Source organism: Gavialis gangeticus, unplaced genomic scaffold, assembly GCF_001723915.1.
Source record: "Gavialis gangeticus isolate Ggan-Ray unplaced genomic scaffold, GavGan_comp1, whole genome shotgun sequence".
NCBI classification, from domain to species: domain Eukaryota; kingdom Metazoa; phylum Chordata; order Crocodylia; family Gavialidae; genus Gavialis; species Gavialis gangeticus.
The window spans coordinates 55,555,966-55,572,018 of record NW_017729025.1 but is presented as its reverse complement, the minus strand read 5'-3'; the positions used below and the strand labels follow the sequence as shown (position 1 = coordinate 55,572,018).

Genomic DNA, 16,053 nt, shown 5'->3' with positions numbered 1-16,053 from the left:
GTGTATCTGTGCCGAGCGCGCACACGTGTGTGTGCATAGGGACACTGTGTGCGGGCCGCACTCCGCCTCAAGACACTTTGATGGCGAGCGGGGCAGCAGCTGGCTAGAGGCTCTCCCGGCTCCTCCGTGCCTCCACCTCAGTCTTCCGCTGCTGTGCTCTCCCCCCGCTTTGCCCCCCGGGAGCCTCATGCTGTCTCCCTTGCACTCCCCCTGCTCCCCCTCTGCAGCCATCCGCCATGGACCCATAACTGCTCCTCCGGGGTTGTGCCGTCCGTGTGGTGGAGGTGACAGCCCCCTGTGGTGGGGGTGCCCAGGCGCTCCAGGGCCTGGTGTGACCCAGCTGCCGCCCTGGAAGAGCTCAGGGTGTGAGGAACCGGGATAGGCTGATAACCAAGTAACCCCACGCAGAATCGCCTCCACCTGGGGGGCCCCTGGCACCGCGGTGCTGGACTCTGATTTTCATTCGTTTTCAACAACAGCTGAGCCCATTGCTAAGGGTGTGGGGGGGTTCAGAAGGCGAAAGCCCCTTCTCCACATGAGCTGCCATGTTAAATCCTGGCTTGTGCAGGACGCTTGGGCCTTTTGCATGCGATGTGGCTTTGCCAGCAGAACTGTGAGGGCCTCAGTGCAGCACCGGAGCCCGCTGGCAGCGTCACACCCCACTGAGCTGAGCAGAGCTTCTCTAGCCTCTGGCCAAATACAGACATCTCCTGTCAGCCCAGGTCCCGTTAGCAGCTGGTACCCTCTCAAAGTACACTTGCAGATGTACGTGGTCTTGGTGGCAGGGTGCTGGGCAGAGCTGCTGGCCATTGTGCTTCTGAAGGTAGATGGGGCTGCAGAGAAAGCTGAGAGAGGGCCCTGTGTTCTCCCACATGGCCACAGAGTCCTTGGTTTCCTGCTTTTGGAACAAGAATGGGGGCAAAGTGATTTAGGTGGGATCTGTGCACCACGGGGCCTGCTGAGGATCTGGTGCGTTTGCTTCAGCCAGATGAAAACTAAGAACCTAGGAATTGTTAGACTGTGTCCAACCAAAGACCTGTGTAACCCAGGCCTCTGCCTCTAATGGTGGCAAGCAGCAGATATGTGAGAGCATCCCAATTTGTCAGGGATGTCCTGATGTTAGTACAATACCACGGGGATCAAGTGCAGAGAGGTGTGGGGCTGACAGGCTGGATGATGGAGCCTTCCCCATCATCATGCTTCATTCGGATCGCTCTTATAGATCCTTTTCATTTGCAAAGCCCAGGAATGCTGAGTCAATAAAAGCCGCTACCGTAGCAGTAGGACAAGCTCCAGGCTTGCACCATCCACTGGGTTTTCAGTGCATCTCACTATGCTTGTTTAGATTTGCAGATTCCTCCGGGTTGGGCTTGTGTGTTCTACAGAGCCCAGCACACCGCAATTGCCAAACAAATGATAATGAAAATCTTCTCAGGATTTCCAGCTACCTGGAAATGCCAGCTCTCCTCTGCCCAGCATCCAAACACAAGTACCTAAATGGGACCATGATGCTGGCTGTATGACTGCAGAACCCTCATGCCTCTGCTGCTGGCCAGGGAGAGGTGCTGGGCGTGACTTGAAAACAGTATTTCTATGTAAGAAAAATGATATTTACACTTGTCTTGGGCAGCCTTTGTTTCCCCTTTAGGCTTCCCAGCCTGCTTGACAAGGGCTTTTCAGTGTGCCAAAGCCAGAAGCCAAACTGAAAAAAAGAATTAGGTATCAGTCCTCGTCAAGGCTCTGTCCAGAAAAAAGTCCCTGTCTACACCTCGCAGAACTATGTTCCATCCATTCTGCAACTCAGGCAGGCATCTCAGCATTGGTTTGCCCTCAGTGCACATTTTCAAGGTCTATTTTGAAGACATAACAGCTAAAGAGTTACTCGTTCTTTCACGTGAAAGCTGAGAATCCAGATAAGACGGCGGCTTGGAAGCAGTGTCAGCTCGCTATAATACTGCATACCAGCCCCATCCAAGTCTTTGTCAGAACAGGGAAGAGTCTGAGACTCTTCAAGGCTCATACTCTTCAAGGATCATACATTTCTCATTGCTTTTTCATATAATCGCATTTATATTGGCAGCTTAATTTGTAACCTGGGGCCTCTGTTTGTCTGGTCTCCCAGTATTATATCTGTGCACAGACATTTGGGTTACAACAACAAACACATTAAAATCAGTGGATGCATTTGTGCTGGTTGGTATATGGATCAGTTCAAAGGCTTCTATCCCCCAGGGATCCTAATGCCAGGCCACTTGGAAACTGCTTGACTTGGCACATTCAGATGCCTTGTGTATGTAAGAGGGTTAGAGAGTGGCTTGCAAGCTTGGGCCACTGATAATGTGCTGTAAATGTCTTGTTTGATTTCCAAACACTGAAATCTCAGCCATGTAGAAAGCATCTGAAGATGCTGTCAGGCAGAGCCAGACAGGGCTGTTATCTTTCCATCATCAGAAATTGTCCCAAAACAGATAGAAACAAACTCTGCTTTCAGCCACCTGGTGTAAATTCCCTGGCTCAGCATGGACCTTTATGCTCTGTGCTTAACCCAGAGGGTCTAGGAACAGGTGCAGTTATGGTAGATAGAAGGTAAAGGGGCACCTGAAGGCAGCAGGGACCAGGTACCTGCCAGCAAAACAATGGGCACCATGCTCCAGGGCATTAATGCCAGGATTCAGACATCTATGGTTGTCCTCAGAGACAGGCTGTCCTCTGCTGTGGTGACTCACCCCCAGGTCTTCAAAAAGTATTTCTAGTCCTACCTCTCCTCCCCCCCAACTAACACAAACATGGGATTCCCCAGGGTCTTTGCACGAGGGTGTTCACACAGGCCAGCGGAGGGGAGTGAGAGGCCCTCACCGAGCTGGAATTCCTCAGTCCTGAGTTGCATCTGGCCACTCTCTGGGCTCCTCTTCCCAGGCGGGTGCGCCAGGCGCTGGAATGTGGCTCTAGCAGACACACATTCTTGTCAGTGCCAGACTGGGGCAGAGCCTGCTTCCTCCCCCACTAATCTGTTACATCTCAGCCCTTCCCCGGGTAGAGGGACAACCCAGGAACAGCCCGCCCCAGTCTGAGTCCCTGCCCTCACAAGGACATGCAGGTGGCGATGAATCATTTGTCAGCAGGTGTTAAATTTCATCTGCACTTTCCAGGCATATCCCAGCTGAGCTCAGATGGTGACAATGCTTCCCTTTCTGGTCTGGCAAACTCACAGCCAGATGATGGAGAAATAATGAAGAGCATAAAAAGTCCCAATACAGGCAGGGTAGGCAGGTATCTTTTGGCTTTGCCCCATGTTGTGCTGCACATCATGGCTATTTAAGGGACTGCTTCAGCAGCACTCAATCCCCATGGCCCATTCAGGCATTAACATTGCTGCCTGATTCCTGCTGTGAACACCTACATGCAGGGACCCAGGCTGACACCCACCAGCTTCCCCAGGGAGGAATCCTGGGGTGGGGAGAAACCATGAAGGAGGCAGAGGGAATTGCTTTCCTGCAGGATGACTAGTGCAACCAAGGCCATATTGCTCCTAGGTCAGCTGCCCTGAGCACTGAACTCCCATAAAGAAGATTCACTTAAAACAAGGAATCCTCTTATCCCAAAGACTTCAGCCGGGGCCTTTGAGGGCTGCATGTTAGACACAGAGTTAATGCCCTGGCATCCAACTGTGAAAAAGGTCTGTTTTCCTCACAAGAAGCAAGGCATGTGCTTACACTGTGCTGGCTGTGCTTGGGAGTGGTGCCATGAAAGCAAGCCCCATCCACTCCCACTCTGTGTTCCACAAATGCCGAAAACATGTCATGTCACTGCTCTAGGGGGCAGAGAGCAGTGCCGGGTGTTCATCAAGGAGTATCCATGGAATGTTTTGTGCCCAAGGCGTGGGGGTGGATGGAGGTGGCCTGCTTTCACAGCAACACCCCCTCCATCAGTCTGATGTGGTGTGGACAGGCCCTTAATGCCTTGGTTGGGGAGGGGGCATCCTTTTACCTGCCCTCTGCTGAGAATAGTCCAGTGACTGGTTTGAAGCAGCAGCTATTTCTTCACAGTCTTGGGCAGAGTTTACATTCCAGGGATGAGAATCCCATCCTACAGCCTCTGTGCAATGGAGACGTCAGCAGAGGAACAATATTTAGAACCAGATAATCTGTGACCCACAAAAACCTCCTGCTAATGGGAGAAAAATCCAGCTGGCTCAGGGCTGCAGCCGCTCACTCTTCCTCCTGTTCTCTCACTTTCCCCTGGGATTTGCCTTCTTTTCCCAGGCTGCAGGGGAAACTGAGATGTCGTATCTCGCAGGCTGGCTGGCACAAGACACACAGAAATGGTGCTGTCCACTTCTGGGATGTACAAAACTCAGGAAAAGAACTAGGGATACAAAGGAAACAAAGTAATTTTGCTGAGTGCAAACTGGTTCCTGTAGAGCAAAACCCATCTAGTGTCCGGAGAATGCTGTCACAGCATCTGGTGAGAGATGTAGCTGGATAAGCAGACAGCTTTTCCTCCCACCCCTACCCAGCTTCAGTCTGCTGTGGTGAAACTGAGCCTGATCTTTCCCTTGGATAACTCCCATTCCAGAGGCATTCTCCAGAGCCAGGAGCAGACTCCGTAGAGACAAAGCACGTCAGATCAGCTGCAAAGGGGAGCAGGAAGACACCAGAAGAAACATACTGGCCAGGTAGAAGGGAGGAGAGTGATGAGGCCTCCTTTCAGTGGCAGGTCTCCAGGAGTTCAAACTCCAACACTTGGCCTTTTCTATTTGGGAGCAAACCTCTATTAGGAACAGAAATAGCAGCAAACTCAAGATTTACTTAGGGTGAGCATATTTCCCTGGTTTCAAATGGGGACACTCCACTCTCTAGTGCATTCACCTGTCTCTGAGCACCAGTCTCAGCTGAGAGCACCAAAGAATAGGCTTGAATAGCTGAGAGCAGCCACAAGAGAAGGCTGAGGGGGGACCTGGTGACCGTCTATAAACTCACTAGGGGGGGACCAGAAGGGTTTGGGGGAGACGCTGTTTCCCCTAGCGCCCGCTGGCATAACAAGGAGTAATGGGCACAAGTTGATGGAGAGGAGGTATAGATTGGACATCCGCAAAAACTACTTCACAGTTAGGGCGGCTAGGAGCTGGAACCAACTTCCAAGGGAAGTGGTGCTGGCCCCTACCCTGGGGGTCTTTAAGAAGAGGCTGGATGCCTACCTGGCTGGACTCATTTGAGTCCCGTTTTTTGTTTTGGGGTTTTGTTGTTCTCCCGCCCTGGCGGGGGGTCAGGCTAGAAGATCTACCAGGTCCCTTCCAACCCTAAATCTATGAAATCTATGAAATAAAGGGAAGTAGAACCATCCTGTTTTTGCTGGGACATTCCCCTGTCAAGATCATGCCCTGGGTGTCCCACTGAAATCAGGACAAAAGCAGCCATTTGACCAAATCAACAGGACACCCGGAACAGGTGTTTAAAACAGGACTGTCTCAGCAATGATGGGGAAGGTGACCATCCTGCATTTACTCTGCTTGGGTTCACTGTAACACTCCAGGTCTCAGGCACTTGATACAGAGTGTTTTTTATAGGCATAGAAATACAAGCCTCTTTCTGCTGGCTAAATTCCCATTCTGGTAAATCCAGTCTGTGCCTTGAAAGGCCCATGCATTTTTTACTTTTCTGTAAGATTTTTTTCTTAAGAGCAAGATCCTCTCATGTGCACCTTTCCCTCACAGCCCCCACATAAAAGCTTGCCCATAATCTTGTATGAAAATATATATTTGTTCCAACCTGCCTTCTGAGGTGAATATTACCATGACTACTTCTCCAGCCAGTTCACTATTTCTGCAAAGAGCAGCTCTTGAGGCTCCAGTCTACTTATTTTGGCACTGTTGCTGTTGAATGACACTGATAATAGTTTGATGGGCTAAGATTGAGTGTAGGAAGTGTCTGAAGTCCTGGACTAAAGAGTCTGGGATGGAGGATGCTTGCCTGTAGTATCTGGGAGCATCTGAATCCCAAGACCTCTGGGTTTGGGCCTGCATGTAGGATGCCTGCAAATGGATTTGGGAGCATCTGAAGTCTCCAGATGAGAGCCTGGGATGGAGGATGCTCACCAGTTGTATTGCCATACATGGTGTTTAGAATAATTCTTCAACGGATATGGTTTTTGGAACGACTGAGTTCTGATCAATCAATGTGATTTGGAACTGATTTGGCTGATCTGACCTCGAACATGAAATATATTAATAAAAAAAATCAAACCTACCTGGTCCTGTAAGCCTGGGTGAGTCAGTAAAACAGCTCTGCCCCTCCATATAGTTGCTAATGAAGCAGAAGCAGGTAGAGAATGCTGCAGGCTGGACATGCCCCCATCACAGTCCACACTTACCTTGTACTGTATTGACATCTAAAAGGCCAGAGAGGCATAAAAACATGCTGTATTGGTCCCACACATTTATCTTTATCCCAGCACTGTAATATTTAATCTCTAGCTAAACTCAAATACTTTCCTCACTCCTGAAATTAGGTTCTTTGGTCTTCTGCCAATACCGTATTAGCAAATGTCCAATTCTGTAGTCCAAAGTCAGCCCTGAAATATACGTGGTCAGTTTTCCTCAAAGTTGTCCTCAGTGAGGTAACTGAAGGAGAATAAGAGGTTTCTCTGAGACAGACTGCAGAATCACAAGGGGCCTGGGGATTGACTGGTTGCAGCTGTGCACATCTGCATGATGGAGAGTGACCAGACCACAAGAAAAGTAATTGTGAGCCAAAAGAAGGAAGCCAAGAGAGAGAAGTTCTGAGTACGGGACTCTCTGGAGAGGCAGACTTGGATTTCCAAGCAAGGAAATTGACTACTCGTTTGCTTCCACTATGTTCTAGGAAACGGGCCTTTATGCACATTCTGTATAGAATTATAGTAATGAACTAACAGAATCACACCAAGGAAACACTTGACTTTTACCCTCAACCTTTTTCTGAAAAGAAACAAACTGGCAAGGCCCTAAATATTATCTAGCCCCTCAGGGCAAAAGGAATAAAAGGATTTATCAGGAACCAACAGTGCTCTAGGGCCTGGATCTATAAGGACATATGATCCACAACTCGAAGAATTTGCACCCTAATTTAGATACAGATTATGTGATCCATCCAGTGATGCCTGAGGTCAGCACAAGCTTGAAGCAGCTGTAAGAACTGCAAGAGATAGCGCAGGATGGCTTGGGACAAGAAACATGATTGTACATTTAACCTTTACGGGGTACAGAGGGATTAGCCTGATCCATTGGCCTTCTTTAGCCAGCATTAGGTCTCCAGGGAGGTGTGTGGGCAGAGCTCTACAGAGGGGCTGGAATAGCTAGCGTGCTGCCAGCAGGGAAAGGTGCAGTGTGTGTGTGTGTTTGCGGGGGAGGGATGTCCATGCTTTTCCTGTTACTTTTTCATGTCTCCTTAGGACTGAGTTTATTCACAGCAGTGAGAAGGGCAAGTGTGGTATCACCAGCTCCTGCCCCAGTGGCATCCGTGTTTGCATGTTCTTGTTCTCCTTGCTGTGAATTCCTGTGGCGTCAAAGCTCCCTCCCGGTCCAGGTGTGCCGGGGGGGCTGTTTGCCGAGAAGGAGGCTGACAATGGGGGGAAGTGGGCTGTGCGGTGCATCCCTGTTGCCTGGTGCATTGTGAACCGAAGTTGCTGTCGTTGCTGTCGCCTGCAGCAGGAAGCGCCAGGCCCTTAGTCACCCCTGGCTGCACGTGGCCGGAATGCTGCTATTTATTTTTGTTACTCAGGGGCTGTTGGGTGGATTTGGCTTGCCCTGGGGAGCAGCAGCCTTACTGGAAGCCCAGCCTCTGAGAAAAGAGACTCCAGCCTGGTGCTGGGTTCTCTGGTCCCCAGAAAAGCCTCTGCAATGAGGCTGTAGACTGAGAAGCGGGGACCATAGTGCCCTTGCCACTGCTGCCCTGCTCTCTTCAGCTGTGCACCTCCTGGCAGCCAATGGTCCTGCCCTTCCTCTTTACTGTGCCTTAGCACAGGGTCTGGAGAGGAGTACCGGGTGCCCTGGAAATTTCATTCAAACAGCTGCAGAGCCCTGTACACAAATAAAAACAAAGAGCAGGTTCCAGGCATCAGCTACCAAGTGCAACCACGACCATGGCAATGACAGAGTAAGGGGTCCCTGGAAAGGCAGTGTTCACGCTGCCCTGTGCAGCGCAGACAGAGCTGAGAACACAAGGCAGGTAGAGGGGGGGAGCCGCTAGGGCAGCTGCCACAAGCTCACCAAAGAGCTTGTGGTGGGTACCACCATGCTGGGAGCTGAACCAAACCATCTACCCTGAGAATGGTGCTGAGCTGCTCAGGGAGAGGAGCCAGTTGCCAGGAGCAGAGCAGTCCCCTTCCCTCAGGGGCATGACTATTGTGTCACCTCTACAAGGGAGATGAGAGCTGAAGAGGTTGTCTGGGAGTAGGAAGGCAGGGATAATACCTATCTCCCAATCTGCCCCTCCCTGCTAGTCCTGCCTTCCTAATCTAGGGAACATGGGGCAGCTGCTGTCAGGCACATCCACACCCAGCTTAGCACCTCTGACTGCTTATCATGTGGATGCAGTTCTCTTGGCTCTAGCTCTCATAATATTGACACAGGGCAGTACAGCAGGGAAGGCAGGATTCTGCCTGACTCCAAAGTGAAAACAGGAGGATGGGGGGAGCAGCGGGCTCCTCTACTGTGCAGGATGGGGCTGAAGTCTGAGCTGCTCTGGAACACAGAGCCCTGCTGATACAGGGTTTTCCCTGAGCTACACATGGGGCTTTTTTTCAGGCTTGTCTTAGTGAGGACACACACCTGTGTTCCTAAGCTTTCCTCCTAAGGAACTGTCCAGAATATGGAGAGTGGGACAGCTCAACTCCCCCCCATATGCAGCCTCTTCTAGGGTGGGACCCAGCAGACAAACAGCACATACCACCGATACACAGACCAGAGAGTGAAGAGGGAATCTTCTGGCCACCTGCATTTCACAAGGAAATTACTGATGGCAATTGTGCGGAGCTAGAATATAACCAGGATGCAGGGCAGACTATTAATGTTGTGGATTCTTTAGTGACCACAAAGTGTCTGGGCTTTGCTTTGTTTCACCCACAGGCCATAATTCCTGCAGCGCCAGGCTGGGAAACATTCACAGGAGCAGCTCCTCCTGCCGACTCATCTGCAATGATTCCTGAGAACTCAGCACTTCCCTCAGGGTGAGTGTCTCTGTCCAAGTACAGATCAAACCTGGCACCATTGAGCTCTGACCGTCAAAGCACAAAGGTGCCCACAAACTGGGACTGAGCTGCCATTTGTGCCTGGGGTTTTCTGATCTGACCATAGGCCACAGAATGGGGTGGGCCACCCAGGCTATGGCCCGACCAACTTTTAGCACGTTAATTTATATAACCAACAAATATGTAATTGTCATTCTGATTAAAACTGTATAGCTAATTTTTTTAACTGCATAGCTAGCTAAATTAACATGCTAAAAATTGGTAAGGCCATGGCCCAGGTGGCCCACCCTGTGCTGTGGCCTATGGACCTGACCCTGTATGATGCTTTCTCATGCCTCTGCTGGACTTACTTACCTACACAATGATCATTCACTTCCCCTAGTCTCATCATCTCCTGCCTGCTTGTCTTGTCTTGACCTTGAGCTCCATCTATCCAGCTGCTCTTGTATTTTCAGCAATAGGAGGTGTGGTGGAAAGACATGCCCATGGGCGACATTCTGTTTCCAGAGACACTGGCTTCATAGACAGTAGCAAAATTGATTTCTGCAGCAAGCCACACCGTCTCTGCTCTGGGGACTCTAGCAAAGGCAGGATGGCACTGCCATCGCATAGCCTGGTCAAACTCTCATCTTTAGTTTTTATTCCAGCGACACACAACTTGCTAGGCCCCATCCATATACACAGACAGGGTCCTCTTTACCCCAGAGAATTCACAGGCTTCAGTTTCTCTAGCAGTAGTGCCAGCAAAGGTGGGAAGGGGCAGTTCTGCTGATGGGTTTTATGACATGGACACCTGTCCACTGGGAACTGGCCCAAGACCTACCTATTAATTGTGTATACGGGACATGTATTGTCAGGGAGATACTACTGGGGCCTCACTGTAGGTTCAGGTTGTTTCCTGGCCCCTTGTATTGATGCCTGTGGGACACCACCCATTGTTCAGGCCACATGATAAGAGGAAGCTAAAGCCACATTGAATTAATCTTTGAAGTGACAAAATGTATCAATTGCTTTGCTAAATCCACAGGCACTGAACCAACCTTGCAGCCTTCCCTTCATCCACCTGCCACCAGGTGTGTTGAGGGAACCTCCATCTCCATCTGGAGAATGTCCTGCACAAATCTTACTTGTTGCTTACTGCTCCTTGTTCATTCTCTGCTAGAGAGCTGCAGATCCATTCTGCCTTATACCTGCTTCAGTCTTTATCAGAATGACAGACTGACTGCCTGGGGGTGGGGGTGGGGGTGGGGGAGGCATCCCCAGGCTCATACTTCCATTCTTAAAAATGGGTATGTTTTTTCTCTAGCCAGCTCGCACTTGTCTAGCCAGCAGCGAATTTCAAACATGCTGCAATTGCCAGTGTCTCAGGACATGTCTACACCGTCAGCTGTAGCCTATAAACAAGCAAGCTCAGCTGCCAGCAGCAGCTCAGAGCTGAGCATAGGGCAAGTCACTCTGCCAAGAAGCCAGCTTGAATGTCTTCACAATGTAGTCAAGAACTCAGATGTGTTGTCAGGAGGGTGCATTCATCCAGATCTGCTGGTCTGCACATTTGAATTTCCCAGATACTCTTTGCCTTACACTTGATCATTAGCCATGCTGCTTCATTCTTCTGGCAGGCCAGGTCTTAAAAAATGAGTCCAGCACCTTGGCCATTTTAGAACCATTCTTGTTTTCACCCCCTTCCTACTGGCCGACTGAGTCTAGTCTGTCAGATCTAGGTGGTGTCACTGTTGATTCTCCTCGGCCCTTGGGCAGCATTCGATATCACATCCTCCTCAGCTTCTGACAGACTCCTCATTTGTGTAAGAGTCCCTCCCTTCTTCTCCATTACAGGATCTTTTGGGACACTTTTGAGTTGCTTCCTCATGAAGTGACATTATCAGGCCTTAGTGCTCTCTCTGAGGAACGGACTTCTTCCTTATGGCATTTTCTAGCCTCCTCCTGTGCTGCTTGAGTACAGGGCTGCATCCCAATGTTCCTTACTCACTGAATCTCCTAATTCCTTCCCAAAGCTACTGTTTCACAGCACGTCATTTGGACAGGGAGTAGTCCCTATCTATGTTTTCTATTCCATAGCTGTTGTACCTCTCCCTGCCCCGGGGTGGTATTCCCGCTAGACCCTCACCAGCATCATTTAGGATCTCGGCTGGGTCTTGTTGTTCGTTGTGCTAGCTGGGTTAAAGCACAGACACATCTGTATCTTGTCTCCTATTGCCAACTGGCTCGCTCGGCTCCTCTGGATGTTGGGTTTTTGTTTTTTCTTACTAGAGCTCCCCCCCTCCCTAGTGCTCTGTCCTGGTTGAAAGTCCTGCCCATCGGATGGTCCTCAGCTTGTGGAGTGCGTCTCATCCAAACACTCCCTCAGCACAGGACGTTCCACTGCTCCCTGACTCCAGACCTTCCCCTGCTCCCTTGGCCAGTGGCTCTCCACTCTCCAGCTTCTCCTCACTTACAACAGCACTAGCTCAAACACAGCTAGCCCTCCTCCTTCGCTGGAAGGAGCAGAGTCTACAGTGGCAGTTGCTGGGGAGGGGGCCCTGGCCTGCACCACATCCATGCCAGACATGACCTGAAAGAGCAGATGACTATTACCAGGGTTCCCTCGCCTTGCCCCCTTCAGATGTGGCGCTCCAGCCAGTTGCCTTTGGGGGTCTCCTACTACAGCAGGCTACTCCTTCCCTCACCTTCTTGGCACAGGCAGCAGGGGACATGTGCGGACACTGCTGGGAGAAGCTGCTAAGTCCTTCCCCCAGCCCAACCCGGGGTTAATCTAGGGGTGGGTGGTGGGAGGGAGGTCTGTAGGCCAGGCTCGGGGGACCAGAAGGGGGCAGTTGTGACCACACAGAATCCCAGTCACCCTCCACACTGTGGCTGCCTTATTGCAGCAGTCGGGGTGGCAGGAGAGGGTAAGCGGAACGGAATAGCCCAGGCTCCGTGTCAGTACTGCTCCAGGAGACCCTTCTGCTTGTGCCTCTGTCTTGGGCAGCATTTTCCACCCAAGTGGCTGCCTGCAGCTGAGGAACCACCAGGAGGGCTGGGCATTAAGGCCAGGAGACATGGTGCTGGAGAAATGTATCCCCCTCCCACGACCTCTCACCCCACACCCTGTGCTCCCTGCCCCCCATTGCTCCCCTCACCCTCTTCTCCCCATGGCACTTCCCTTCCCCGCCTCCTCTGTAAGGATGCCTGGGCATGACTTCCCTATGGCCGGCTGGGTCCTGGCAGTTGCTCTGCACTAATGACAACCAGATGTCTCTGGCCACACTGCCTCCAGGCAGTCGCAACCCTGTACTTCCCTTCCTGGCCCCAGAGGAGCATGGGCTCTGGCCCAGCCCAACTGCTTGGGAGCCAAGGGGCAAAATGCTCTTGAAATCCCCATTCAAGTTCTCTCCATTCATGAAAATGACACAGCACATTCATGGGGCTGGACTCTGGCTCCTTGAGGTGCATGGGGTTGCTGGCTCCCTCCAGGCATCTGCTCTGGCTCTGGCTAACAGGAGGCAATGCCAAACTTCTTGGCTCTGGAGGGTCTGTAAGGAGCCTGGGGGGAAAGCTCCCAGCAGGAGGGGCTGTGCGGAGACAGGAGGATCACTGGTTGCGAGGGAGTTTCCAGCAGGGGAAGAAGACAGAAGCATCTGCTGGTGAGGGAGCTCCCAGCTGCTGCTGAGCCAGCCTCCACCAGCAAGACTCTGAGAAGCTGCTGCCCTGTAGTAGTTGTGGGACTGAGGCAGAGGAATGTAAACACCACAGCATCCACCAGGAGGTCATAACCTCAGAGTCCGGTTGCTCTTCCTCTGGCTCCCTGTTCCCTAATCCCTAGGGCTGCACTGTTTAGTACAGAGAAAAGTAAACAAACAGAGGAAAGCACCAAAGCTAGGCTCTTTGACCACATTACCATGTGCCCAGGGCCCAGCCTGCGTTCACAGACACACATCAGCACTGACCAGCACACGGAGTTTGCAGAGCCAGGCAGGCCCAGACAGGCATGCACAGAAACCAAGACAGGTGCTGACACACATGGGCAGAGACAGGCGCTCGGAGACATTCACTCACGCCTGGACGCAGCAGGCTTGGCTCAGTCCAGCCCCACACCTGGTGTTGATATTCATGGATGCGATTGCAGCGTCGTCTAGGGGCCCATTGCACTAGCGCTGTACAAACACAGATCAGAAAAATTATCCCCTCCAGGGAGCTTCCAAGCTAAGTGTAAGACAAGAGGATGCAGACAGCTACAGGAAACAGGCAGCAGCAGCAAACAGATGCATTTGGCATGATGCACAGGGGCTCAGCATGGCTGTTGGCATGTGTAACTATTTTCACCTGTACAATTAGCATTTCACAAGTGGTTGGGGCAGCCATAGATGACACGGAGGCAGGATTGTTGGGTTCCTGCAGCTCTGATGGTTCAGGGAATACTGGACAAGCAGAATTCGTGAGCAATACTATAGCTGGGAGAAATGTTAGACAAGCTTTTGGGCACAAAATGCCCTTGCTCATCTCTGGGCAAAAAGCTGATACAGCCTAAGCCAAGAGCCAGGTAGAACAATGACTTTCATTTAACCCCATTTTTTTAATGAAAGTGATTGCTTGGAGGCAGGGGGCCAAAGAGGAGCCCAGTCCTCACCCAGAACCAGCCTGGCACCCCCACACAGACCCAGCCAAGCCCAGATGCTCAGGCGTATGCATACACACATGCACGCATATACATGCATGCACCAACCAGTCAAGGCAATTCCCTGAGCCCCTCGAGGCTGCAGGCAGGCCACACAGCTTTTCCCAGCATGCATGGCTCCTAGTGCAAAAGGTGGGGTCTACCTCAAGACTCCCTGGAGTGGGGGGAGAGGTGAGGGAGGAGCTCTGCACAGGGGGTGTACTGTCTATAGGCATATGAAGGGGGTTGTCAAGCCAGGCTCAGTCACAGCAGCATGGAGTATCTGGGGTACCTGCAGAGACTCCAGGTGCTTCTGAAGTGAGCCCCCAAATCCTCACCCAGAGAAAAAACCCATTGGGAGGCCAGTGCTTCCCTCCACCCCGTTGCCTGACCTGAGTGTGGGACCCTATGTACTCCCCAAGCCAGGGGGGCCAGGCCAGTCTACTCCAGCGCAGATTCCTGACTCAAAGGCCTGCTCTTCTGGGCATCTCAGTCTTCCCCCTTTCCCTTCAGAGATGACTTCTAGGCCCTCAGAAGCTCTGTGGGAGGGTGGGGGTGTTAGACAGTGAAAAATGGCAAGTCTGGATGCTCTATGTGATTAATCATCCTGTGACACAGCCTCTCAAGCTCTGCTCCACCCTATGCCTTGGTGTCATCTGCCCTGGCCGCAGATACTCAGTGTGTAGGGGGTGGTGGGGGAGCAAGTTATAATGGGACCAGAGAAGTGTGGATTGGAAGTAATGAACATCCAGGCGGTCCCTGGCCAGTGTTTCCTGGATGCTTCTAGCACAGATCCGTATGGTTTGGTTTTCATAAGCTAATGACCAGAGGTGGGGCCTGGGAGTGGAATGGAGTTGGGATGAGAACTGTGCTGCTGTGACTGCCCAAGACGCGGATGCCGCACTCCCACAACTGGAAACAAAGAAGTAACATTCCTGTCTTATGCTGGGTAGGTTTTGGCCTCACCAGCAAGGACAGCAAAGCTGCCAGGAGCTGCTCCTTTCCCCACCCATTTGCTTTGGCTCGAAGCTTCTAGAATATTGCACTGTCCAAAGTAAATGCTGTGTGCCCCACTCCAGACTCCTGCTGCTGTGCAGCGCAAACCTCCCCTTCCCTCCCAGCACGGGCTTCAGCTCAGACACTCTCCGTCTCCTTGTACAGACTCATCCTGCTGCTCCCCACATGCCCAGCCCCTCATGGTACAAGCACCTGTGGCATGGCATCAACCATGTACTCTCCCTATAGATGCCACTGCCTTCTCTACAACCAGCTCCTTCACCTATTTAGGGCAAAATCATTTTTCCCTCTCACACCCCATCTCACATGTGGCACTTCATTGCAGAGGGGGAATTTCCCCAATGAGAAGCTACTCAAGGCCCAGGACACGACACAGCACGCAGGATCCACTCCTGAGAGGGCAGCCACCTCTCTTCCACTGGCTGCCCAGACCCAGCTGCCTTCTCAGGTGATCCAGGTTCATTTAATCTGTATCTGCCACTCGGATGCCTTTTGGGATGGAGCCTTGTGGGCCTCAGTGGTCAGGGCAGCCTAGAGTGCATGCTGGGCCTCTGCCTGAGGCCAGCCCATTCCATTCCATTCCTCAAAACTGCCAGCACTCACTGCTTCCCTCACAAGGGCGGACCCCATGCTTTCCAACAGGACTAAGTGGGAATCCCTGCTTCGCCCCCTTTGTTCCATCCGGAGGTGCTCCCAGCTTCAGGGCAAATACAATGGGAACCAGTGCCTCCCGGCTGCAGCCACCCACAGCCACCTGCTGCCAGCATCACGCTGGGTGGCCCCTTCCAGCCACCTGGCAAGAGCTCTGTAGAAACAGGCTGCCAAAACCATGGGGTAAAGGTGCTGGCTCAAGCCCAGTGTGACCTTGGCAAGGCACTTCTTGTCTGGGAAGCAGGAGCAGCGATTTCTCACCTGCTGCTTCAGCACTGTGGGAGGCTGCAGCAACACACCCTGGGCAACTGGAGGCAGGCGCCCACATGAAGGGCTGGGGTGTGGGGATGGGGCTGCAGCTCGTGCCCCTCCGAGGGACAGGAATGGCCAATGCCGAGGCCCCGCTTGCCTTCCCTGGGAAGCCACCAGCTGGGCTTTCTCAGGCCGTTTGCCCTGGAGATTTTTCTTCCCACTGCTGCTCCCACCCCAGCCCAGCTGAAACAACA

The 16,053-nt window shown here is 52.0% G+C and overlaps 1 protein-coding gene across 1 annotated transcript in view; it reads right to left on the bottom strand.

Annotated features, from left to right (window-relative positions):
- Positions 1-810, bottom strand: part of PGF (placental growth factor) — a 12,719-nt gene extending 11,909 nt beyond the window's left edge. The window contains exon 1 of the mRNA XM_019519916.1: positions 743-810. Within this exon, the coding sequence (XP_019375461.1) occupies positions 743-810 (68 nt within the window). The remainder of the gene's footprint in view (positions 1-742) is intronic.
- Between the last annotated feature and the right edge of the window lie 15,243 nt (positions 811-16,053).